At 50.9% G+C, this 22129-nt stretch overlaps 10 protein-coding genes across 10 annotated transcripts; 4 read left to right on the top strand and 6 right to left on the bottom strand.

Moving 5' to 3' along the window:
* Window positions 1–101: 101 nt before the first annotated feature.
* N7506_011181 (uncharacterized protein) lies at window positions 102–3619 on the bottom strand (the record flags this gene model as incomplete). The annotated part of the gene is made up of 4 exons (XM_056960474.1): window positions 102–2782; window positions 2854–2901; window positions 2988–3067; window positions 3138–3619. The coding sequence occupies 4 exons, from the start codon at window positions 3617–3619 to the stop codon at window positions 102–104; spliced, it is 3291 nt and encodes a 1096-aa protein (XP_056806629.1).
* A 670-nt stretch (window positions 3620–4289) lies between these two features.
* Window positions 4290–4806, top strand: N7506_011180 (NADH dehydrogenase [ubiquinone] 1 alpha subcomplex subunit 1; the record flags this gene model as incomplete). Its single annotated transcript, XM_056960473.1, has 5 exons — window positions 4290–4337; window positions 4391–4483; window positions 4554–4557; window positions 4634–4728; window positions 4786–4806. 5 exons carry the CDS (start codon window positions 4290–4292, stop codon window positions 4804–4806), a joined length of 261 nt encoding a protein of 86 aa, XP_056806628.1.
* A 145-nt stretch (window positions 4807–4951) lies between these two features.
* Window positions 4952–6012, bottom strand: N7506_011179 (arylamine N-acetyltransferase family protein; the record flags this gene model as incomplete). The annotated part of the gene is made up of 3 exons (XM_056960472.1): window positions 4952–5458; window positions 5509–5554; window positions 5624–6012. 3 exons carry the CDS (start codon window positions 6010–6012, stop codon window positions 4952–4954), a joined length of 942 nt encoding a protein of 313 aa, XP_056806627.1.
* A 609-nt stretch (window positions 6013–6621) lies between these two features.
* N7506_011178 (RraA family protein) lies at window positions 6622–7660 on the top strand (the record flags this gene model as incomplete). Its single annotated transcript, XM_056960471.1, has 5 exons — window positions 6622–6678; window positions 6741–6816; window positions 6909–7258; window positions 7314–7412; window positions 7490–7660. 5 exons carry the CDS (start codon window positions 6622–6624, stop codon window positions 7658–7660), a joined length of 753 nt encoding a protein of 250 aa, XP_056806626.1.
* Window positions 7661–7872: 212 nt separating this feature from the next.
* On the bottom strand, window positions 7873–9281 carry N7506_011177 (3-ketoacyl-coA thiolase peroxisomal A precursor; the record flags this gene model as incomplete). The annotated part of the gene is made up of 3 exons (XM_056960470.1): window positions 7873–8671; window positions 8729–9179; window positions 9272–9281. The coding sequence occupies 3 exons, from the start codon at window positions 9279–9281 to the stop codon at window positions 7873–7875; spliced, it is 1260 nt and encodes a 419-aa protein (XP_056806625.1).
* Window positions 9282–9827: 546 nt separating this feature from the next.
* On the bottom strand, window positions 9828–11321 carry N7506_011176 (uncharacterized protein; the record flags this gene model as incomplete). Its single annotated transcript, XM_056960469.1, has 4 exons — window positions 9828–10323; window positions 10383–10771; window positions 10838–10941; window positions 11114–11321. 4 exons carry the CDS (start codon window positions 11319–11321, stop codon window positions 9828–9830), a joined length of 1197 nt encoding a protein of 398 aa, XP_056806624.1.
* A 1059-nt stretch (window positions 11322–12380) lies between these two features.
* N7506_011175 (uncharacterized protein) lies at window positions 12381–14625 on the top strand (the record flags this gene model as incomplete). Its single annotated transcript, XM_056960468.1, has 5 exons — window positions 12381–12788; window positions 12850–13097; window positions 13151–13299; window positions 13357–13691; window positions 13747–14625. The coding sequence occupies 5 exons, from the start codon at window positions 12381–12383 to the stop codon at window positions 14623–14625; spliced, it is 2019 nt and encodes a 672-aa protein (XP_056806623.1).
* A 206-nt stretch (window positions 14626–14831) lies between these two features.
* N7506_011174 (YdcF family protein) lies at window positions 14832–15659 on the bottom strand (the record flags this gene model as incomplete). Its single annotated transcript, XM_056960467.1, has 1 exon — window positions 14832–15659. The coding sequence occupies one exon, from the start codon at window positions 15657–15659 to the stop codon at window positions 14832–14834; it is 828 nt and encodes a 275-aa protein (XP_056806622.1).
* Window positions 15660–16391: 732 nt separating this feature from the next.
* Window positions 16392–19079, bottom strand: N7506_011173 (uncharacterized protein; the record flags this gene model as incomplete). The annotated part of the gene is made up of 3 exons (XM_056960466.1): window positions 16392–17355; window positions 17405–17982; window positions 18036–19079. The coding sequence occupies 3 exons, from the start codon at window positions 19077–19079 to the stop codon at window positions 16392–16394; spliced, it is 2586 nt and encodes an 861-aa protein (XP_056806621.1).
* A 1145-nt stretch (window positions 19080–20224) lies between these two features.
* On the top strand, window positions 20225–22064 carry N7506_011172 (NRAMP family metal ion transporter; the record flags this gene model as incomplete). Its single annotated transcript, XM_056960465.1, has 3 exons — window positions 20225–20857; window positions 20914–21185; window positions 21248–22064. The coding sequence occupies 3 exons, from the start codon at window positions 20225–20227 to the stop codon at window positions 22062–22064; spliced, it is 1722 nt and encodes a 573-aa protein (XP_056806620.1).
* Window positions 22065–22129: the final 65 nt, after the last annotated feature.

Below are 22129 nucleotides of genomic sequence, written 5' to 3'. Positions count from 1 at the left end.
GGAATTTCGTTACAACGCCCTGTCCACATGCTTAAATGACTTTGCAGGTAAAAAGAAAGAAAACAAATCCATTCGCTCCTCGTGAAGCCCCAAGGGGTTTATCATGTCTGCATCACGACATCCCCGTCCACTTCATAGTCGGCATCAAATTCGGCGTCGGCGTCAGCATCGGCGTCGGCGTCCGCATCCGCATCAATACCATTGGCGACATGGGCTTTCTTGCCCCCGTTGCTCGGGGACTTGGAGGTGGAGCCTGGTTCGACGGGGATGACGACTTGAACTTTTTCGACTAAAGCCTTGCGATTGACCGACCGTGGAGTTCTCGCGTTGTCGTTAGTTCGGCGGGAAAGGGCTGTGTCTGGGGACCGCGAAGCCACTTTGATCTTTTTCTCGGGGGTCTTGGGTGATCCCTTGGCCTTGGGAGACCTCGTCTCATCCTCGGCAACCTCGACGCCGTTGGTCTGGACTGGGTCGTCGGGAGCAATGTCGCCGTTCGCTGGCTCTTGCTCTTTCCCGTTTATGGCCGGAGTTTCATCAAAAGCTGGGTTGACATCTTCAGAATTTTCATCAACCGCAGCCTCTTCCTCTACAACTTCATCTTGATTTGATTCAACTCCATTGGTTTGGGTGGGTGTTGCCTCAGCTGCAGGTGATTCTGTGAGGATAGAGCTGCGTCCACGACGAACGCTACCACCGGGTGTGAGCATGGCGAGGGTGGAGGGCCGTCGAGGGGTCCCACGGCCCCCGTTGCGGGTGGAAGTCGGGGTCATTGAGGTGTTGTTGAGTTTGAAGCTGCCGGATGGACGACCGGGCTTGCGCTTGGCGGGTGCCGCGGCAGGTACAGGGGGCCAAAGTTCGAACCGAGAGGGGGGTATTCCTGCTGCAGGGTTTGGTACAGCGGGGGATTCAGAGTTCCCTGTCGTAGAGTGTTGGGAATCATTCAGATTGAAGGCTGCAGTGGAAGGTGGACCGGCGGAATCCGCGAAAGTGTCTGTACTCATCCCATTCGGCAACAGTGCATCACCCTCATCCGAACTCGCCTTTTCTCCTAGCTCCCCGTCTTCATCGTCCGGATCGTCTCGAGGTGCGACAGTGTGTAAAGGAGCACGATCGAAGTGGGTCTGATTGCTGCGGCCCATGATGTATGGCGTCCAAAGGAGTGCATCTGGGTTGAGCTGAACATAGCCCTTGCTTTCCCAGCCACTGATTACCTCGTCATAGTACTTGTGATCGAGACGAATGGCGTAGGTCTTGGTGATGGGATCCCGAACCAAAGCTCGAAGCCCCTCGAGGGCAGAGACAACATCATCTGCCGTCATTCCAGTGCGATCAGAAAGATCAGCGATACTGATGACGCCAGTCAGATCACGCAGTTGATAGGATAGGATCAGCCGCCAGTAGTTTCGATATGACACTAGACCCATGTCAGAAAGTGGCTTTTCGGGTGAGCCGTTTTTGCCTTCGATGCGAGTGAGGAGGTATGAGAAGTCGATAAGGAGGTTGCCGTAGCCCTTTCGTTGATGAATGGGAAGAGTGAGAATGCATGAGACGTTGTTCGCTGAGCTTGGACGTTTCTCTTTGCTGAAATACCCGACGAAATGGCAGCCCAGGTCGTCGAATTCGGTCATGACATAGAAGAGGAAGGGCTCGACATCGTAGTAAAGGGTTTTAGAGCCGAGGAAAAGTTTGGCGAGGAGACAGAGATTTTGACAGTAAACCGGATTCTTGCGTCCATCGACCTCAAAGATTGAAATTGATTTGTCGCGGTAGATTTCGTCTCCGGGTGGATGCTTCGCAGGGCACTTGAGCTTGTGGCGCCAAGCGACATAATCCGAATTCATATACTTGAGACAGAACTCGCAGATGTACAGAACTCGGTTGCGGCTGTATTCCTCCGGGTAAGGTGCCGCATACCAGGTTTCGATTTCGTAGCCGCCGAAGTTGATGGATTTGATCTTCGAGGGTGGCCCTGAGACCTTTTGTGATGAGTGTGAGGTAGCTTCGCCGCTGAGTTCTGATTCTCTGACTTTCTGCTGCCATTCTTCTTCAGCCTTCAGCCGGGCCTGCTCGAAGCGATCACGGTCAAATTGGGTGGGAAGTGTCTTGGAAGTGTCTTGTTCAGTTTCGGACAGAATACCTCCATATGGTTTGGACTTGGCGTCATCGGTCTCGCGGTCGAAGAGAGTGATGGAGTTGTAGGACACGGGAGGAAGAGCAACGAAATGTGCCTGGGGTTCTTGCGCGACCGGAGGGGGCTTTGGCGCTTTCTTCTTTTTGCGCTGGGGACGAATCTGAGCACCTGTGATATCGGACATTTTGTTTTCATCGAGCCGGAAGCCAATGATTAGCTTCCCGTGCTGCTGTGTCACCACACGACAGTGCTCACGGTCAGCAGTTCGAGTGCGTCGGACGCGTATCGAGCGTGTGCGAGCAGGTGAGAGAGCGTCACGAGGGGAATTTGCCTCCCCACCTTCGAGAGCGGCGTCGCTTAAATCCGGGAGCCCAGAGTGGAAGGAGGTTCGGAGTCGCTTGCGGAGGATGGGTACATGCTCTTCGGCCTCAATGGAGGAAGCCTTCCGCTTTCGAAGTGATCGTGAACTGTTGAGCATTTCGTCATTGACGCCTGTGTCGAATATGGTATGGAAGTCTTTGTCACGCGTGCCAGTGTGTGCAGGTAAAAGTTCTTTCGGAAGTGATGGAACTCCGGTCTTGGTGTCTGCGATGTTCTCTACGGGGTCGGGCTGAAGGTTGTTACTGACACAGCTAAGGCATCTCCAAGGCCCTGAATTTCTCAATGTTAGTCAAATTCTTAATTGGAGGTATGAGCCAGGGCGTAGCTGTATTTCCACGTACCTTCAGAGTCGTCAAACGCATCTTGTTCACGAGCACATTGTCGATGGGCTGTTGAATTCCAAGTTAGCGAGGGCTTCAAAACAAACAGAGTAGAGGGTTAAGCTTGTGTTCCCTGCCACGCAAAGGTCACATACAGTGGTCGCCGCAAACAAGACAGGTGAGCCATTCCTCGAAGTCTTCACTTGGGTCATGCTCTTCATCTTGTGTACAAAATCTGATGTCCGGTGGTCAGCTTTCCAAATTTCCAAAGTTCCCTTTATTGCACATGGACCACTCCCACTTACAAGCAGTTTGCACGACTCCTGATATCAGCCTCAACTTCCTCACGATCGTTGCTCTCCGCCTCCCAATCTTCAGCTTCCGACTCGTGGTCCGTTGATTCAGCATCTGATGCATCACGGTCGTTCCCCTCGAACGCCGGGTCGGCATTGCCCGCATCAGACTCCGCATATTCTTCGTCCGAGGCCGCCTCTCCATCAGGGAGCTTGACCGCTCCAACAGGCTCCGTGTCGTCGCCGTCGCCACCGCCGCCGTTTTCTCCATTCAAGACACGGGTGCGCGTGCCGTTCCCATTCACGCCATCGTCCACGCCATATCCGTCTGTTTCGCCGGTATACGCCCGGTGAACAGCATTCTGCAGTTGTTGATCCATTTCATACAAGTCGGTTTCCTCCTCTCCCTCCGCATCAAGATCACTGTCGGCCGTGTCTAGGGGTGGGTCGAGTTTGCCCGGTTCATCGTTTGCTGGCGGCACTGTCGCCGCCATAGTGAAAGGTGCCGCCACCGCCAGATTGAGCGCGATAAAGCCTTGTATACGCGCTCAAGCCAGCCTGGGCGTCTGTTTTGTGGAGGAAGCTTGATTCGGTCCCGTTATAGAGGCACCCCGCTGACGTCGGCGCTGATCCGGGGGTGCATCTGGATCAAAAGCGGGTGGGAAGTGCGTAAAGCCGTTGTCGAAGATTATCCCGAACACAAATACCGTCCCGTGGTATAGCTATAAGTCACTTGGCGCAAATTAGAAGCTAGACAAACAAGAGTCAGGCCGCCGCTGGGTGGCTCGAACCATCGCAAACGCGTGTCGCAAAACATAGGAAACTCACCCCAAGGGGAACCAGCGGGATTCTTGATTCAAAGGCGTACTAGGCGCGTCGAAGGACAGTCCACACACCGGGGCCTGTCTCTTTTACAATCGTATGCGATCCGCAGCCGCCTCAACGCCCCTTGTCCTGTGAGTGTCGTTGCAGCGCGCTGAGTCAGCGTGGGGCTAAACCACTTTGGGCGGACGAGACCTCAAGTCCGTCGCCCGGCGAAGAGACACTCCCCTCCACCCTCTCCGCCAATTATCCACTTTCCTCGATCCGCGAGAGGCTTTACGGCTCTTGGAATTACGCTCACGCCATTCTCCGATCACATACATACCCATACAACCGCACACAATGGGTGTTCCTTTCGAGGCCCTGCTTCCCTATGGGATTATCATCACCGTACGTGCCATTGGTCAATATACCCCGGGGCTACAGCTCACCGATCACTACAGATGTTTGGCGTGAGTGGCTACGGTCTTCACTACGTCAAGCGCTTTGCCAACGACGGCAAGAAGGCGCGCTGGAACCGTGACCTCTGGGACAGAGTAAGTTGATTCATTCCTCGTCGGCTGCGGTCGGAACTTGTATAGACTATATTTGCTAACCAATTCACAGCAAAGTAAGTGCTTCTCGAATTTTTCGCCGATCCGAACGCTCCCAACAAGACCAAGACTAACCATTGCGGTCCATAATAGTGATGGAGAGAGACCAGCGCATCACAGGTTCATTCCGCGGGCAGTCCAGCAACCACCAAGCACCCACTGGATTCGAAGTCAGCAACCCATGGAAGGTACGAATAATACACTGCTCCCCTTTGTTACTTGCGAAAATGCTGACCCAATGACAGATCGAGAGCCGAATCTACTAGATTCAAAAATTGCAACCTTATTTCCTTTACGTTCAACATTTGCGCCTTTCCTGGTCTGTGATCAAATATCCACTGCAGTTTCTCTAGAAATGCTGTATCATATCCTGTTTGCCACTTTGGTCTCCATTGTAGTCCGAGTCGATGTCTAAATGATCTGTGAAACCATTCCCCGAATTCCTTGGATCTCCTCTTCACGAAGGTGCATATCAAAGTATTTCGCCAAAGCCTTGACGCGGTCCTCTTCAGACTTGAGAGTCTCCAGGATCTCAGTCTGGCCCCGCACTCTCTGTTTGACCTCTTGACCCGTCACTACACATTGGCCTTTGACCTCTGTGCCATCAAGGGTCAACATCATTCGCGTGCAGACAAAGGTCTTGGTGAACCAGCTAGTTCGGCTTTGGCTAACCGAAAAGTTCATGACATCAAAGTCCTGCGGCAAGAACTCAACATCGGAGAAGCAGATCTGCGGCACCCAATTGGCGTCGGGGTTATATCTCGTTTGGAAGATCCAAACCTTGTGGCTTGGGTCTGTAAACTCGGCAATATTCTCCCTGACCAAGCGCATCTCAGAGGGCGCAATATACGTAGCAGTAGCAAACTCTTGAAGCAGTAAAGGTGCAGTGGCACAATTGTTTCCAAATCCAACGTCAACCTAAGCTGTTAGTGAGTTTCGTGGCGATTCACCATAGGACGATCACACACCATGTATTTATTGCCTTGGATGATAACAATCAAAATCATATGTCCACTTCAACGTTGTAAAAGTCAATATTGAGTCCGTTGTGAGCTCTTCCAAGGTTGTGACCCGAGAACTTACAATGCCAGATACAACCCATCATCTACACCTTTCGCTGCAGCATGGCTGACTCTGCCTCCAGTGGCATAAACAATATACCCAAGAGATCGCAAGACTATGAAGAACAATCCTGTGTTCTCCATGCAGTACCCATCAAGCCGTCGAATTACCATCTTCTCAAAAAGACATTGCGGATTCAGAGAGATGGTATGATGCTGTGAGTAATGCAGTCCAGAATTGCCCCACGGAATGGCAGCGAGATGACGCCTTTGCAGAATAGCCAGCGTGCCAAGAGGATCCTGCTCAATGCTCTGGCGGAGACCCTGGAGACGGCTGTCAGAGTTTGAGTATCCGATGCGCTCCAGGTACAGCTCCAACTGTTGGTCTGTATATATCGGTTTGGATGCCATGACTTTTCGCTAGAATTTGTTGTCCAGAGGCTTGTAGGGAGTTGAGAAATAGATTTCAGAGTTCTGCTGAAATGCTCCCGGGTTCGATCTCGGAATTGATTCCACTCTTGAACGCTACGGATTGATGACCAATAACTAGCTTTCGAATCAATTGAGCAATTCTAGGGCAATAAAGTACACAATATTGCGGGGTAAATCGCGAGGAATCGTTTTCTTCTAAACAGTTTTCTAGTCTGCATGGAGTATAGAACGTATTGAGAGCAGACCAGGTCAGTTGCGGAAGTTCGTACGATATCCTCGGCTATTGCCGCGGGGCGAGCTTGCAAGTCCAACAATATTTGCTCCAGCATGAGATGCAAAAGGTACTATGGTCATGAAAGAACCACATTATAAGCACAGTGTAATACCTAAGGCAATAATTTCATCAAGAGCAAAGCTGGTCTGAAGATGATGTAGTATTATGTTCCGATATCCGGACCTACGGGACATGTGCGTCGGTCGATCAGCAATCATATCGCAGAGTTCAATCCTTGGACGTTCTTACCTTTCACATCTTGCTACAAGGTCTATAAAAGGCATCGGTAATTATTATTATTTCGAACATCCACAATGAGTTCTTTGGTCGAGCAGCTTGCGATCCTAGTCGACAATTATTCACCATGTGATGTTCGTCAGGATAAATCTCCATGTCAGCGGGTGAATTGTGTCTCTGACGCTGTTTGACTCAGGTATCAGATGCTCTAATCAAACTACAAAGCACACCAGTGGGCGAGGTTCCGCGTGCAGGCTTTCTGGCCGACTTGAGTAAGCCATATCCCCAAGCTCACCACACATGTGGCCATGCTAGTATGAGTAACAGCATTGTATCTCCAGTCTGGCTAACACATGTAAATAAGTTCCCTTTTCACCCATTACAGGACGAAACGAAACCACACCCAAGATTGCCGCCCCGGCAACAACCTTTAAGTTTTTAACCAAAGATGCTAGCCCTCCATCTATCGCAACAGAAAATCCCCAGAAGCACGGGTTCCCGCCGGGCAAGCATTGGGTAGACCATGTCGGCGAGTTCGAAGCCTCTGATCAATCAGGCGCGGGCTCTATCGTTGTCATCGAGCAGCCTGAAGGGCAGTACTGCGCTGTGACGGGTGGGATCATGGCGACTCGGATGAAGGCTGTCGGTATCAAGGCAACTGTTGTCGGCGGCCGAGTCAGGGATTTGAAAGAGTTGAAGGCGACAGGTCTCCCGGTCAGTTACTATCATCCCATTTTCTGCATCATCACTAATGTCTGTGTTGTTACAGATCTGGGCTCGAGCCAGCTCCACTGTTGGAACTAATGCCGAGGCTAAAGCGGGTGCTCGGGATGTACCAATCTCAATCGCAGGTGTTACTGTTTCTCCAGTAAGCAATGCTTCCATAACCGCCCTGGAGCCCTTGGGTGTTGGATATGGTGATAGCTAATCACTGCGATACTCTAGGGTGACATTATCTTCTGTGATCCACTGGAAGGAGTGGTGGCCATTCCCCGCGAGCTTCTCGATCAGGTGCTTGAGCTCATGCCTAAATTGACTGCAATGGATGACCAGGCAAAGGAGGCCGTTGCAAACGGAATGAGTGTTACTGATGCCTTCAAAAAGTTCCGCTCATAGGTTGCTTCAAGTCCGGCTCACATAGGTATAGGTACAGTTACCTGACTTGAGGGCTTCCCTGTTAGCAAGGTAGACAAAGTGAAAATAAAGGAACATCCAATTTTGTGACATTCAAAGTATTCAATACATGACAAAGAATATGTGTGCGTATCCAAATGATATAATATGTCGCAAGTCGCTGAGAAAATGTACAATCCAAAAGTAAAAGTCGTCTATTCTGAAACCCAGACAGCGGCCATACCCATACCAGTACCGACACACATGCTGGTAACACCAATCTTCTTGTTTGTGCGCTTCAGCTCGGTAAGCAAGGTACTGACCTGGCGAGAACCAGTGCATCCAAGAGGGTGACCGAAAGCAATAGCACCACCCTTGGGGTTAATCTTCTCAGCAGGAATGCCGAGCTCATTGGCACACCAGACACACTGGGAAGCGAAAGCCTCGTTGATCTCGTAAATATCGACATCGTCCTTGGTGATGCCGGCCTTCTCCAAAGCAACGGGAATGGCCTTCCAGGGGCCAACACCCATGAGAAGGGGCTTGACACCGACAATGCTGGCGGCGACGTACTTGCCAATAATCTTCTGGCCCAGACGCTCAGCAGTGGAGCGCTTCATAAGGAGGACGGCAGCGGCACCGTCGGAGATCTGAGAGGCGTTACCGGCGTGGATGGAGCCGTCCTTGGCGAAGGCAGGCTTGATCTTGCCGAGGGACTCGGCGGTGATGCCCTCACGGACACCATCGTCAGCCTTGACGGTGATGGTCTTCTCCTCGCCGGTCTTGGGGTCGGTCCACTTCACGTCTAGAGGGGCGATCTCCTCATTGAAAAGACCAGCCTTTTGAGCTGCAACAGCCTTCTGGTATGAGTTGGCGGCGAAAGAGTCCTGCGCGGCGCGAGTGACGCCACGGTCCTTGGCCATGTTCTCGGACAGGACACCCATGGGAACCTTGCAGTTGGCAGACTCGGGGTGGCTCTCAAGGAGGTCGGAGAACTCAGTAACGGCACCAGGTCTGTCAAAGATAACGTTAGGCCAAAACTAATCAAGTACATTTGAACACTCAACGTACCCGTACTGAGAGGACATGCTCTCGACACCAGCACCAATACCGACCTCGATCATACCGGACTGGATGCCGTTGGCGATATCGGCGATAGCCTGGAGACCGCTGGAGCACTGACGGTTCAAGCTCTTGACGGCGGTGGTCTCGGGGAATCCAGCCACAAGAGCAGCAGCGCGGAACTCGGTAGCACCACCACCGGGGGCAAGGACGGAGCCAACGGCAATGTCCTCAACGGCCTTAGGGTCAAGACCGCTCTTGTTCAGAACAGCCTTGAAGACACCGGCAAGAAGATCAGCCGCAGCGGTGTCCTTGAATCCACCCTTGCCACCCTTGGTGAGGGCAGTGCGCAGGGCACATGTCACGACAATATCATCAGGGTGTTTCTCGGTGAGGGCGGCAGCTCCCTTCTTGCCACCAGGGCCGAAGTGAGAGGAAACCTGGTTCAGACGTTGCTGAGCTATAATAAAATTAGCTTCTTCGTTTTGCAAACAACCGAGGGAAACCTGGCAAAGCAGCTGCTTGTGTACAGCAATGCTGGCTTACACGTACCGTTAGACATGACGTCAAGGTGTGATGAGGTATGGGGTATGGGGTGAGTTGGAACAAAAAAGGAAGTGAAATGGGCTAGCTTGGGTATCCGGGGAGGTGTTCTCTTATAGATCAGGCGGGCTGATCGGTGATACTTCCCTTTTCAACGGCCGTTGCTGGCCGGTGGTAGCATTGGAAAGTACCGAGGTCCACCGTATCATTGATAATCCGAAGGCAAGTCACGGGATCCCCCCAATTTATCGATCGATATCGGCATGTGAAACCCATCCCCGGACTTGCACATGTCGATGGACGTCATGCGTCGGGAATGTGATATTTCATCTGGAATTGGCGCATCACGGTTGAAATGAGTCCTGAATTCTTCAGAGGTCAAGTGACCATTCAAATCGCTGCTTCCAACATAAGTCCCCAATCTTCTCAACCGAGGCAGCTTTTACCTGGTCATCTATAACAGAAAATCGAGATCATGGTAGCATACGTACGCACACGAAACATTGCCAGAAATACGCATGGACCAAACTCAATAGTATAAAACTCCTAAATAAAGAACCCCTTTTTATGATTTCTTAATCCACGGTGTGATCGGCGAAGAGAGACCATCTCCAGTAGGCTCCTCCCTCGAAATCGTGACCTTGGTAGTATGGAGGACATGTATAGATTCCGCTCGTTCATGGAACCGATCATTATTCAGACGCTCTTGAGATTCGGAAGCCCCTGGACTCGACAGTGGTATATCGTCATCAGCCAGCGTTGACCACGTAGTTTCGACCTTGTTCTTCTTCTTCCAAGGCTTATTTTGCGGCGCAGAGTTGGAATTCTCATAAGACGGACTACTCGATCTGGGAGCACTGATGCCGAGAGCGCTTTTGACTTTCCGAGGGAGTCCTGATTCCATCACCATCTTGGAGAGACATGGCATACTGAAAATAAAGAAGCCGCAAGTCATTTCGGCACAGGCCCAGAAGAGGAGAGGTCCGATGAGAAACATGCTGTCGGCTTCGGTTGCAAAAGTGACGGTGTGGGCTAGGCGGAAACACGCTGCGAGTGAGGCACTGGTTTTGGTGAAGTTAGTCCTCTGGAAATCATCGCAGGAAATTAGGAATTAACTGACAGTATACCAACTCCGAAGATCACTGAGATACCCAACTTCTTCTGCCAATTCATTTGCAGGCTCCAGATAATCTTCTGGGGCAGCAAAAACATGAGAATGTCAGAGATGACCTGGATACTAGCTGATGCAAGCATCACCTTGGGAAGGGAATAGCATTTGCTGGGCAGATAGAACATCCAGATAGCCGCATGCGGGCGACACTGCATGTTCAGCAGAATGATGCAAGAAATGCCCCAGGCACACTGAATGAAACTGACGAACATACATCCCCACCAAAAGAGATTCTTGGAACGATCGATGGCAACGAATATCCTACCCCAGTCCAGCAAGATTGCCGTTTTGATAAGGGGGAGAACTGCAGAATAACTACAGCCATAGACAAGAATCAACTAGGACAGTTAGCGGCGACTCAGATGTACGTGACAGAGAGGGAAGGTAGGGAAAACAAAACTTACATAGAGAGGTTTGATGAGATCTTTGTTGTGAAGGTTCCAGGTATGGACTCCATAGCCCGGGGTGTAGATCAAAGAATATGCAGCATAGGCCGTGCCCCAGTAGGCTCCCTGCAGGGCATTAGCAGGGATCTTGTGCGATAAGGCAAACAAGCCATTGTGGGGTGAACAAAGACTCAAAGAGACGCACATATGCACCGATCATCATCACTAGATAGGAAAGCTTGTCAATCGAGTTCATTTGGCTGACAGGTTATTCCTATGAGGGGACCAACACACCTTCTTCCACTCGAAGCTTCTTATCCAGCCATATTTTCACATAAGCTCGAAGTAGGAGACATAGTGTCGCTACCACCATACAGAAAGTGGTCACAAACCAGGCGAGGGTATTCGAATTCGGCGGGTTGTCAAAATTTGGTGTGACGCCAGCCGGAGGTGGAAGAGCTGGGGCTGCCAAAATTTTGGCCAGGGCTTCTTCTGAAGACATGTTGAAGGCTAATTGGGGACCAGTGGTAGACCCGTGCCCATTTAACCAACAAATATCCAATCCAGGAGAGCACGCTGAGAGCAGGAGAGCCACAAATCAGTCACAAATTGGACTTGCGATCACTCATATACAACAGTGAGGCATCAATTGCCTATGACAAGTCGATCACATCCCGCAGATCTTCTTCATGGCTCATGTCTGCTCATGTGCAAGATCCCGGCACACTGGGACTTAGGGCAAAGCTCGAACATCCTTTGCTTCATTTTCTTCGCTAGTGGAAGGATTCCGACGAATTGGGTACAATTGAGATTAGTTAAGGGGTTAGTTCCGATTTTCTGGATCATAAAGGCCCCAACGGACCGGGCGGGAGGCGAAATCATGAAAATAGCAAAGCGAGGGGGGCATACAGCCGCTCGTCAGTGGCCCGTCAAATAGCCTACTAACGCCTTGGCTGTGACTGACAGCGGGCACATCCAGAGCCGATCTTCTCAATTTTTTTTTTGATTTTTGGGCCCAAAGAGGAGTCCCACATGAAATCCTTCGCCCCATAAAACACCCGGCCCCCAAGCGTGGGTTTAGTAGACACGGGCCACAATTTCAGTGAAAAATCCAAGTTAGTTACGGCGTAATCCGCGCAGGTTGCCTTCTTTGAGGTTCAACCCGCTATGATCGCAACGCTCTGACCCGTTTCTGGGGAAGATGTATCAACTCCGTGAAATTCCATCCAGTCAATGCCACTCGAGCAAGGAAATCTGGGCCAGTATGCACCTGTCACAGAAATAAGCTCTGGCGTCTCCTAAATCTCCTAGGTCCACCGGGGAACAAGATCCGCTGTTACGCTAGCACTGAATAGAACTGACTTTCGGCCAGTATCCGTTGAGTATTCCGTATGGCTAGGCCGAGCACCGCATCTGTGCTACCTTGTGTGTCGACCATGTCGATCAGGGAGGTTTCCGACTTCCTCGTATCCCGTCTCGAGTGAACCTCGTATCTTCTACAACCAGCAATGACTGCCAGTGAGTTTCATCAAGCGAGATCCGAAAACACGTACAGAGCACAATGCGACAGAACCTGACCTCACCAGACAGCAACATGTCTTCACATGACGAGTTTCCCCCACGCGCCGACCTCCTCGAGATGATGGCCCAGCAACCGCTTCCCCAGCTTGCTCCCGAATTGATAGATCCGACTTCAATGACCGGTGATGAGCCAACTAGGCAAGCTCAGATCGTGTTGGATGGTCTGAACGCTGCACTGGCCGCGAATGATGCGGGGTCGCTCAAGAGTTGCTTCCTGGGAGACGAGGCATATTGGAAGGACCAGCTCGCACTGACCTACCACTTGCGCACGTTCAAAACATCGGATATCATTGCTACTAGTCTGCTGGAGACCAGCAGTCTGAGGGCCATCAAAGGAGATATCAAGGTCAATGGTGGTGCGATGTTCATCCCCGCCACACCAGTTCTTGTAAGCGAATGCCTAGATCAGTAGTACGACCGAAATGAGCGTAGCTAACCTTTGTAAACAGCAATTTATCGATTGTCAGATTGTGTTCGAGACTAGCTCACCTGCCGCTACCTGTCGTGGAAAGGTGGTTCTTCTGCCAGTCAAGGGCTCCGACCAGACAATCCAGTGGAAGATCTGGGTTTTGAGTACTATCCTTCAAGACTTGGATATCCAGAAAGAAGACGAGAGTCTACTTCCATCTCCCGGAAGACAGCTCGATGGGCTAGAAGATGTCGAGACCGATGTCTTCATTATTGGTGGTGGAAACGCGTAAGAGAATAAACCCTCCAACTGTTTCCATGCTAAGTGGTCTTCGATAACAGTGCCATTGCGCTCGCAGCACGCCTCAAAGCTCTTGGTATCGAGAGCATTATGGCCGAGCGAAATGCTCATGCAGGCGATAACTGGGCCCTCCGCTACGATTGCATGCGGTTTCATATCCCAACCTCGTTCTGCCACCTGCCCTATATGAGTGAGTCTCCATGCGTCGACTTAGATGAATGTACAGCTTCAGTTGACCCCTGACTAGGATATGACAAGGAGCTTTTGGCTCCTCACATGCTTTCAAAAGATGACTTAGCTTCTCAGGTCCGACGATACGTCGAGTCTTTCAACCTTAACATGATCACCTCGGCACAAGTTCGATCAACAGAATATGATATCGCGACCGCACGATGGGTTGTCGAGCTTCAAACACCCGCTGGTCAACGCAAAATTGTCTCCAAGCATATTGTTATGGCTACAGGCATTGGCTCTCAAAAGATTAACCTTCCATCGATAGCAGACAATCACCTGTACGCGGGCACAAGTCTCCACTCGGCGCACTTCAAGAATGCCGAAAAACTGAAGGAGAAGGGGGTAAAGGTATGTGGTACCATTTGAAAGTGAGAGAGCAAATGCTTATGTTTCATCGGTTCAGTCCGTCATCGTAATCGGATCCGCTAACACAGCATTCGACGTTATGGAGAATTGCCATGCCGCAGGACTTCAAACGACGATGAACGTGCGATCTCCTACATACATTGTCCCCGTGGACTATGTCTGTAACCCAGTCAGTCTAGGCGCTTATGATACAGACGTCGAGTTCGCAGATAATCTTTTCATGACCCTGCCGACATCTGTGGATGCTCAACTAGCCCGCAATCTGTTCACACATTTTGCAACTGAGGAGCCTGATCGATACAAATCCCTGGAAGAGGCCGGATTCCCTGTTCTGGACAGTGCACACCCCAAGTGTGCATTGATGCATAATCTGATTGAGCGTGGCGGTGGACACTACGTCGATGTGGGTGGAACCAAGCTTCTAGAGGAAGGAAAGGTCGACATCAAAGCTCACGTCGAGCCTATTGCTTATACGACAACTGGGCTGCGGTTCTCAGATGGCAGTTGCGTTGATGCGGATGCCATCATTTGGTGCACCGGATTCGCCGATAAGAATGTGCGTGACACGGCCACGGAAATATTGGGCAGCTCGCCCGTTCAGAGTACCAGTGATAGCCACATTCTCAATTCCCAGGAGATCGCAGCCCGCCTTGATGCGACATGGGGCATTGATGCCGAGGGTGAGATCCGTGGCTTGTGGAAGAGGCAATCACGTCTTGACAACTTTTGGGTCATGGGTGGCTATACGCAGCAACACCGTTGGCACTCGCGCACGCTTGCTTTGCAAATAAAGGCTGCGTTGGAAGGAGTCCTGCCCCCGGCATACCGTTATACCCCAACCCCATTATTGACACAATCGGCATTGCAGCGCTTTTGGGGAGGCTTGGCCCAGTATATGAATGTTGCATCCGCCTAGAATTAACCCGGCACTTGATATTTGGTTTGAGTTGCCTTGTTCTTCATGTCACTTGAACATGGTGCTTCTTCGTATCTTTATTTCTTTTGTTCTTGGTCGCGCTTCATCTAATTTGGCATCAAGAGAACAAACAAAGTTTCCATCCACTGATTTCAACGCCGTTGACTCAACATAACACAGTCCAGGTATTTGATCTGGGCAGCTCTTTATCTTGATCCCCTAGACGTCGACTGTAGACGAGACCAGGCGGCTTCAACATCACCAGGTACATCGACATGGGAAATGAAACCCCGTCCTCGAGGACCATAGCCATCTTTATCATCCCTCAGACGGGGGATCTCCCCCGTGATCAACTCCAAAAATCGAGTTTGCGACCACAGCTGAGCCGATGGAATCGACCGTCCTTCCATCGTTACCACGTGTTTATCGGAGTATTCGAGATCACCGCTGAGCGACAATTGTACTTGCGGTACGAAAGTCGGACAACTGACAACCGACACGGCAGATATGGCATCCTCATAGACCTTTTCAAATGACGCCTTCGTGCGGAGCATCATCGTAGGATCTTGAATGACAAGACACGTAGCCGGAGACGTGAATCCCGCCTCATCGAGCACCTTTCGGGAGAATGAAGCGTTTTGTCCACAATTTGTAGACTGTGATTCGACGAGAATCTGACATCCATTCCGAGTGATCGAAGACCGATCATGGAATTCATTCAGAATGAGATTTAGGACCTCAGCTTCCGGGAGTCCCTGCACTTCATTTGCAATGCGCGAAAATCTCGGATGAGCTTTCACGGAGGCGTACAGAAGTTCGGTTGAGTGTCCGATACCTCCGCAAAGCACAACACATCTGGTTATGGAAGGATTTTGTTGAAGGGTGGAGAAGAGGACCTCGGCGCCGTACAGAACGGCCGAAGCACAAATCACGATGCAGTCGACTGAAGAGCTAGCAGAGAGGCCGTGTTGATTATCACTGAGAAATTTTGATAGCAGATTGATATCCGCGACCGTTTGATGATCACCCGCCATTTCGGATTCCGGGGTCAGGGGAAGAAAGTGGGTGAGGTTGGAAGCGGAAAATCGCGAGGTTGAAAAACCACACAGGTCATTGCCTGGGTTTCTGCAACGGCTGACTTTGGACATATCGTGTACCATACGTTCTGAATTGATGCTCTTTTTTTTTTTTTTGGAAAACAAAAATAATGTTGGTATTGCCTCTGGTCTTGTGTATAAAAAGAGGGTAAAAATGGAAAGCAGAGTAGGGGTCAGGAGGGTATGAAGAAAGCTTCTAGCATGAATTGCTACAGACGAGGTCTTTAGTCACTGAGAGGTGATAAAGGGGGTTGTATAGGAAAATCAGTTACGATTCATTCAATTCTCATATCTGTTCATAATTTGTCATGAAAAAGTCCTGTCGGAATAACAGGCGTCGCTGTACCATAGGGAGAGACAGGGAAATCATTCGCAATCTCTCCGTCGCCTGTGCCAATATGTGGCTTCATTACATCAAGTCCGCAGGACTTCTCTGGACAAGGAAATGCAGTTGCAAGCCAAAACACCAAGAATGCCAACGCCAAGAGGAGACCGTAAACACCAAGGTCAAGTAAACAAAGATACCAACAAAAAAAGTTGGGGGCTGCTTGTGGTTCAGCCCAAACGCCGTGTCATGAGTGTAAGCCAAAAGTGCAAAGAGCAAAGAAAAAAGACAGGAGAGGTATGGGAGATTCGTTAAATAAGAACCGGGGGTTGCGCGCCCGGTGCTCAAAGCCAGCTACGCAGGTCACTAGACGGGGTCATCGGACCTGGAGCTGGGCGGTTTTCGAAATCCAGGGCAAGTTCCAACTTAGGGGGTCGCTCGTCGACCAAACCTTTCTTTGGACTGCCTGGGGCGAATTTCTTTGGGGATTTGGTTGGGGAGCCAGGCTCGCCTACTCGGGCCGGTCCTTCGCGTACAAAAGTGTAAGGCCAACCGTCGTCAGCTGCTGCAGCGACCCAGGTGCGCAGGCAATCATGAACGGAAGCATAGAACTTCTCCTTGCAAGTGCGTAGGCTACCACCCATGACCTTCTCAAACCCGGAGGCTCGGAGCTCATCGCGAAGGTGGTTTCGCTCATCTGGGGTGGGTAGCACGGCAATAAGGCCGTTCACAAGATCAAGATGTGCAGCAAGATAGTTGGTCGCATCCCATTCAACGCCGCCGACGTATGGTGCGGCGGGAACAGGAGGGCGAGGTGGAGGGAAATGACGCTCGCTGTATGACCGAGTGTCCACTGGAGTCTCTTCGCCGAAGAGCTCGTCCGTCTTGGGAAGCGGGATGACATTGAGGTGATGGAGGAAGATCCAGAAGACTTCTTTGGTCACATTGGAAACTTCTTTACACCAAACTCGGTAAGGTCGCGATTGATAGATGTTGGCAATGAAGGACAAGGGCTGGTTATTGGCCGGAGGTGCAGGATCTTTCAGATATGAGAGAATCTGCTTGGCGCGCCTAGTCGCCTGTTCGCCCGCTGGAGCATTGGAAAGTTGCGTGAAGAGCAAGTTTGCAATGATCCCGCGAGTGGTGAACTCGCTGGGGCCCTTCTTCTCCTCGTCAAACAGCATTTGCAGCAAAGCGGGGAAGAGTTCGGCCTCAATGGCAGAGAGATGGGTGAGAGCTACAGATGTAGTGCAAAGAGCCTTAAGGCAGAGCAACGCCTCATGTAGGAGGGTGTCCTCGTGGTCCTCCCTGTGAGACAAATTAGCGACGATACGCAAAATGGAAAGAGTGCACGTACCGCCAGGTCATCTTCATGATGCGATATAGAAGCTGTACGATCTCATTCATTCCTCCCTCGGTGATAAAATCGTTTACCCATTGCACTGTTTCGTTGCGGAGGAGAAGGCGCAGCTTGTGCACTTTTCCAACTTCAACCATTTCTGGCTTCTGTATTTCTCTCAGGTAGTGCACGAAGTCGGAAGGATCCGCTGCAGTATCAACAGCAGCCGCTTCGGCAAGAGAGGCCGTGGACGCATTGGCGGACAAAGTGGTGTAGACACCGACAGGCTGGGAAAGATCGACAGATCGTGGTCGACGGTTCGAGGCTTCACTATCCCGTCTAAGCTTCTTTCCTGGAGATGACGGTCCTTTAGTGAGCGTAAAGCCACGAGTCCGTGAGCGAGATCGCGACCCTTTGCGGTCCTGAGGCTCCGAGTCCTCCCTGGATTCTTTGCCACGTCCTCGACGGCTGTCACCAGTTCCCGAGCTGAGAGGAGTCATGTTCTCAGTTCGATCTTTCTGGATAAAATCGGCCTTGATGTTGGTGTCGAGAGAGCGCATTTTGTCTCGCATGTTGTGAGGGATGTTTCTCGCGTCCTGAGAAGGAGTTAGCAATGCGACCGATGCGCCTTAATGTGGGATCAACAAACCAGCAACTTCTCGAATTCACTTTCAAGATCTTTGGAATTCAAGTGCTGGTGCACTTCCGCGTCTCGTTCCTTCGCATTGAACGCCGAAATAGCCGCCTGTACGCGGGAGAGTCGCTTAGGCTGTTCTTCCTTCGCCATGGTGGGAGGCGACAATTTGCGTGGGCTAGGAGGCCCGCGGCTCTTTGTCGAAGCATCGTCGGTTCGCTTGGGGGAGGCATTGTCTCCGGAGGTTACCCGCTGCAGTCCAAGCAAGTCCTTCACCTTGCGGTTCCCAGATAGAATGTCTGACTTCGGGCGAGGCTTGGCGTCTCCAGGTTTAGCAAGGGATGGTTGATGGAAGTCGTAAAAGTTGCGTTGCTGGCTTGGCCCATAACCCTTGGGTGTGTATAGGGACACCTCGTCCGCTACAGTTCGTCGTGGTTCGGCCGTGGAGCTCGGACGTGATCGGCCGATGGGCTCTCTGTGAACAGAAGCGGAGTCTTGGGACCAGGCAGGGGACGGCATGTTGTCAATGAGATCAGTCGGACTGCGGTTCTCCTTGTCCCGACTCTGCTTGGAGTTCGACCCATCTTTGCGTCCCCGTTGGGATCTCTTGAGGATGGCGGAGAGACTGTTGGATGATTTAGCCTTCTTGGGTGACAAGTCGTCACCGTCCTCGGTCGTTGCGTCCTCCGGTTTGCCGTCCTTCCGTTCCATATAGCTCCTCAGTGACTTCAGAGACACAGCGCTCTTGGTCTTCTTGTGTAGAGGTCCCTTCGGTTCTTTACCTCCACTCTTTGGTGGGGCTCCATTGTCGCCGACATCACGGTTGGGTACAATCTCACTCAATGGGCGATAGCCCGTTGGATGGGGAGATGGTTCACCAAACGAGAAAGGGATGTTTTCGGAGGGTTTGGTTCTTTGCAGCGGCCGGGGCGCAGCGGCATCATCCGCAGATTGATTTCGTTTATGGGATTTGGGTGACATGATGGCGCGGAACATAGACGGTTTGGTGGGGGATCGGCTTGCATCGTCGAAGATCTGGGGACCCGATGTGCTCGCCATTGCTATTCACTTTGACCAGCAACTAAAATCATGTCAGAAGAAGGCGGGGGAACGGGTAATCGCAGATCGAAACTCACGGGAATGCAAACAAACGCAGAATTCAAAACGCAATGACAAGGGCAACAAACAAAAACCCCGAGGGAACAAAAAAGCAAAATGCGTGGGAGGGGGGGATGATAAGCCTTAAGGGTAAGAAGAAACTCAGCTGCCAACAGCAACCGTCATCGATCGAGATGTAAGAGATCCTGGAGGAGTAAACAACGTGCGGGTAAAGAGGTTGCGCAGGGCAACCATCTGCAGCTGGCGGTGAAGATGGGGTTTATTAGCACCTATTAACCTTCTATTGCTGTTATTGCGGCTATTGCTGTGCCTATCACACCCGGACATGTCATATTGCATATTATTGCCTAGGTTAATACTCGTCTATCCTTGCAGTCGTTTTATGTCTCATTATTGGATTTAAATCAGGACTGTCTTGGGCACGGAGGACGATGTGGTCGGTGTGTACATAGAACCAAAGCATATGACTACACTTCTTCCTCGAGGGCCACGGGTTATAAAAGAGTTATATATATATATATATATACATTTCTTTTATATACTCCCTTCCTTCATCCTCCTTGCCAACTTCAAAGTACTAACAAGGTCCCTCCCTACCTCGGTGTCCACCTGGTGCACAGCATCGCTCTCCACAATGCTTCCGATGCCGGACGAGACACCCAATTGACATTCAACACATGCAGTTTCCTGTCGAGCCCCCCGTTTTTGTTATCTGCTGATGATTTCATATGCAGAAATACGTGTGCAACTGGGAAGCAGAAAGTGGCATTCCAATCGCCGTTTGCGACTTGGATAGGACCATCATATTCTGGACATGTATTCAAAACCGCCCAATGGTCCAGAACCTTGGAATTCTTCCGTAAATTATACTAAAACCCATAGTGGGCAGACAAAAACAACATAACAAACCAAGACAAAATTCCATGTTCGCCATGAACCTAATGAATTAGACTTGGAGCGGGTGGGCATCGGGGACTTCCGGACTCTCTCCACCAGTGTCTTCCTCTTCCCGATCACCAAAGTTCCCCAAAAAACCCCCAAGACAATTCTATCCCTGTGCCAAGAATCTTGGAAGTACAGCAGCCATGAATTGCCCCTCGCGGAACGACGACACTCTCGCCCACCCGGGCTGGAATCAGAGCCCACCGCCCTTCAGTGCGGACACCACCACGCGGAATGACTTCAATGGCCTCGCCAATTCCAGAGTGCACCGCAGACATGCTGCGAACTCCGATACGGCAGATGATCCGTTATCAATTGAGAATAGACCGCACAGTCAACAAGATCGAGACCCAGGGAAAGAAAAATCCCCCAGTGGCGAAGTGACCGCTGCCGACGGGGGTGATTCACCCCCGGAGAGCAGGTCACCTCGCCTTCCATTCTCTGAATATCTTCATTCTTCTACTCTGCGCTGCATCCAAACCTTGGCAAAATTCGGTCGCTTTATTGGCCCTGGATTTCTCATTGCAGTTGCATACATTGACCCGGGCAATTATGCCACTGATGTTGCGGCGGGCGCCGAGTTCAAGTACGCCTTGTTGTTCATCGTTCTCGTCTCCAATCTCTTTGCAATTCTTTTGCAGTCCCTGTGTATCAAGCTAGGCTCTGTGACTGGTCTCAACCTAGCAGAGAATTGCCGTGAGCATCTTCCAAAATGGTTGACTATCTTGCTTTATATCCTTGCGGAAGCCGCGATTGTTGCGACGGATATTGCAGAAGTGAGTTTTGATTTAACTGGGTGGTCGCATTAATTGCAAATTGACAAATTCGATAGGTCGTTGGATCCGCGATCGCGTTGAATCTACTTTTGAACATCCCTTTGGTAGCTGGTTGTGCCATCACCCTGGTGGATGTTCTCTTCATTTTGATCTTCTATCGACCTAACGGGACGATGTGGGGATTACGACTGTTCGAGTTCTTCGTCATGGCTTTAGTGCTCGGTGTGGTTGTCTGCTTCTGCATTCAGCTCTCCCTTATCCAAGATCAGTCTATTGGTGAAGTCTTCCGAGGCTACCTGCCTTCCTCGGCCATTGTTAAATCGGAAGGGTAAGTTTCCCTTTACTATTGATCACAGGCTGCTTAATGCATGTTACTAAATCATTTCAAAGTCTCTATCAAAGCTGTGGAATTCTTGGAGCCACAGTCATGCCGCATTCTCTCTTCCTCGGCAGCGGTGTCGTTCAGTCTCGCCTTAAAGAGTTCGATGTCACATCGGGCTATGTGGAAACCACTGTTCCCTTAGGCAATGCCGATGGCGAAGTTAAGTATCGCCCATCTATCTATGCGATCCGTGGCTGTATGAAATACTCGATTATTGAGTTATCTCTGTCACTATTCACATTTGCACTGTTTGTAAACAGCGCAATTCTCATTGTCGCCGGAGCCTCTTTGTATGATGTCCCTGGTGGTGCTGATGCCGATCTTTTCGGTATTCACAGCCTGCTATCATCATCGATCTCCCCTGCCGCTGGCTTGGTCTTTGCACTCGCTCTTCTGTTGTCAGGTATCTCCGCCGGTATCGTCTGTACAATCGCTGGCCAAATGGTGAGCGAGGGCATGCTGAACTGGACCATCCGTCCCTGGATGCGAAGACTCATCACGCGCTCGATCAGTATCATCCCGAGTATCATTATTGCTGCGGCAGTTGGCAAAGACGGCCTTGATAAGACTCTGACAGCAAGTCAAGTTGTGCTGAGTGTTATCTTGCCATTTGTCTCTGCGCCGCTCATCTGGTTCACCTGCTTCAATCGCTACATGACGGTTCGGACCGAGGAGCCTAGCGAGCGCGACGGTGAAGTAGAGGTAATCACGGTTCCGATGAGGAACAATTTGTTCCTTTCGATTCTCGCGGGCGTTGTCTGGGTTGTCATCGTTGTGATGAATGTGGCCTTGTTAGTCCTTGTGGGTATGGGCAAAGCATCTTAAAGAGAGATTGCACCCTGCGCCCTCGCCAATCCCTGAGCAAGTCCAGGTGTGTCCGGTATGAGCCT

The sequence above is a fragment of the Penicillium brevicompactum genome (assembly GCF_028827555.1).
Source record: "Penicillium brevicompactum strain IBT 35665 chromosome Unknown utg000007l_segment0_segment0, whole genome shotgun sequence".
NCBI classification, from domain to species: domain Eukaryota; kingdom Fungi; phylum Ascomycota; class Eurotiomycetes; order Eurotiales; family Aspergillaceae; genus Penicillium; species Penicillium brevicompactum.
This window is presented reverse-complemented; position numbering and strand designations above follow the sequence as displayed.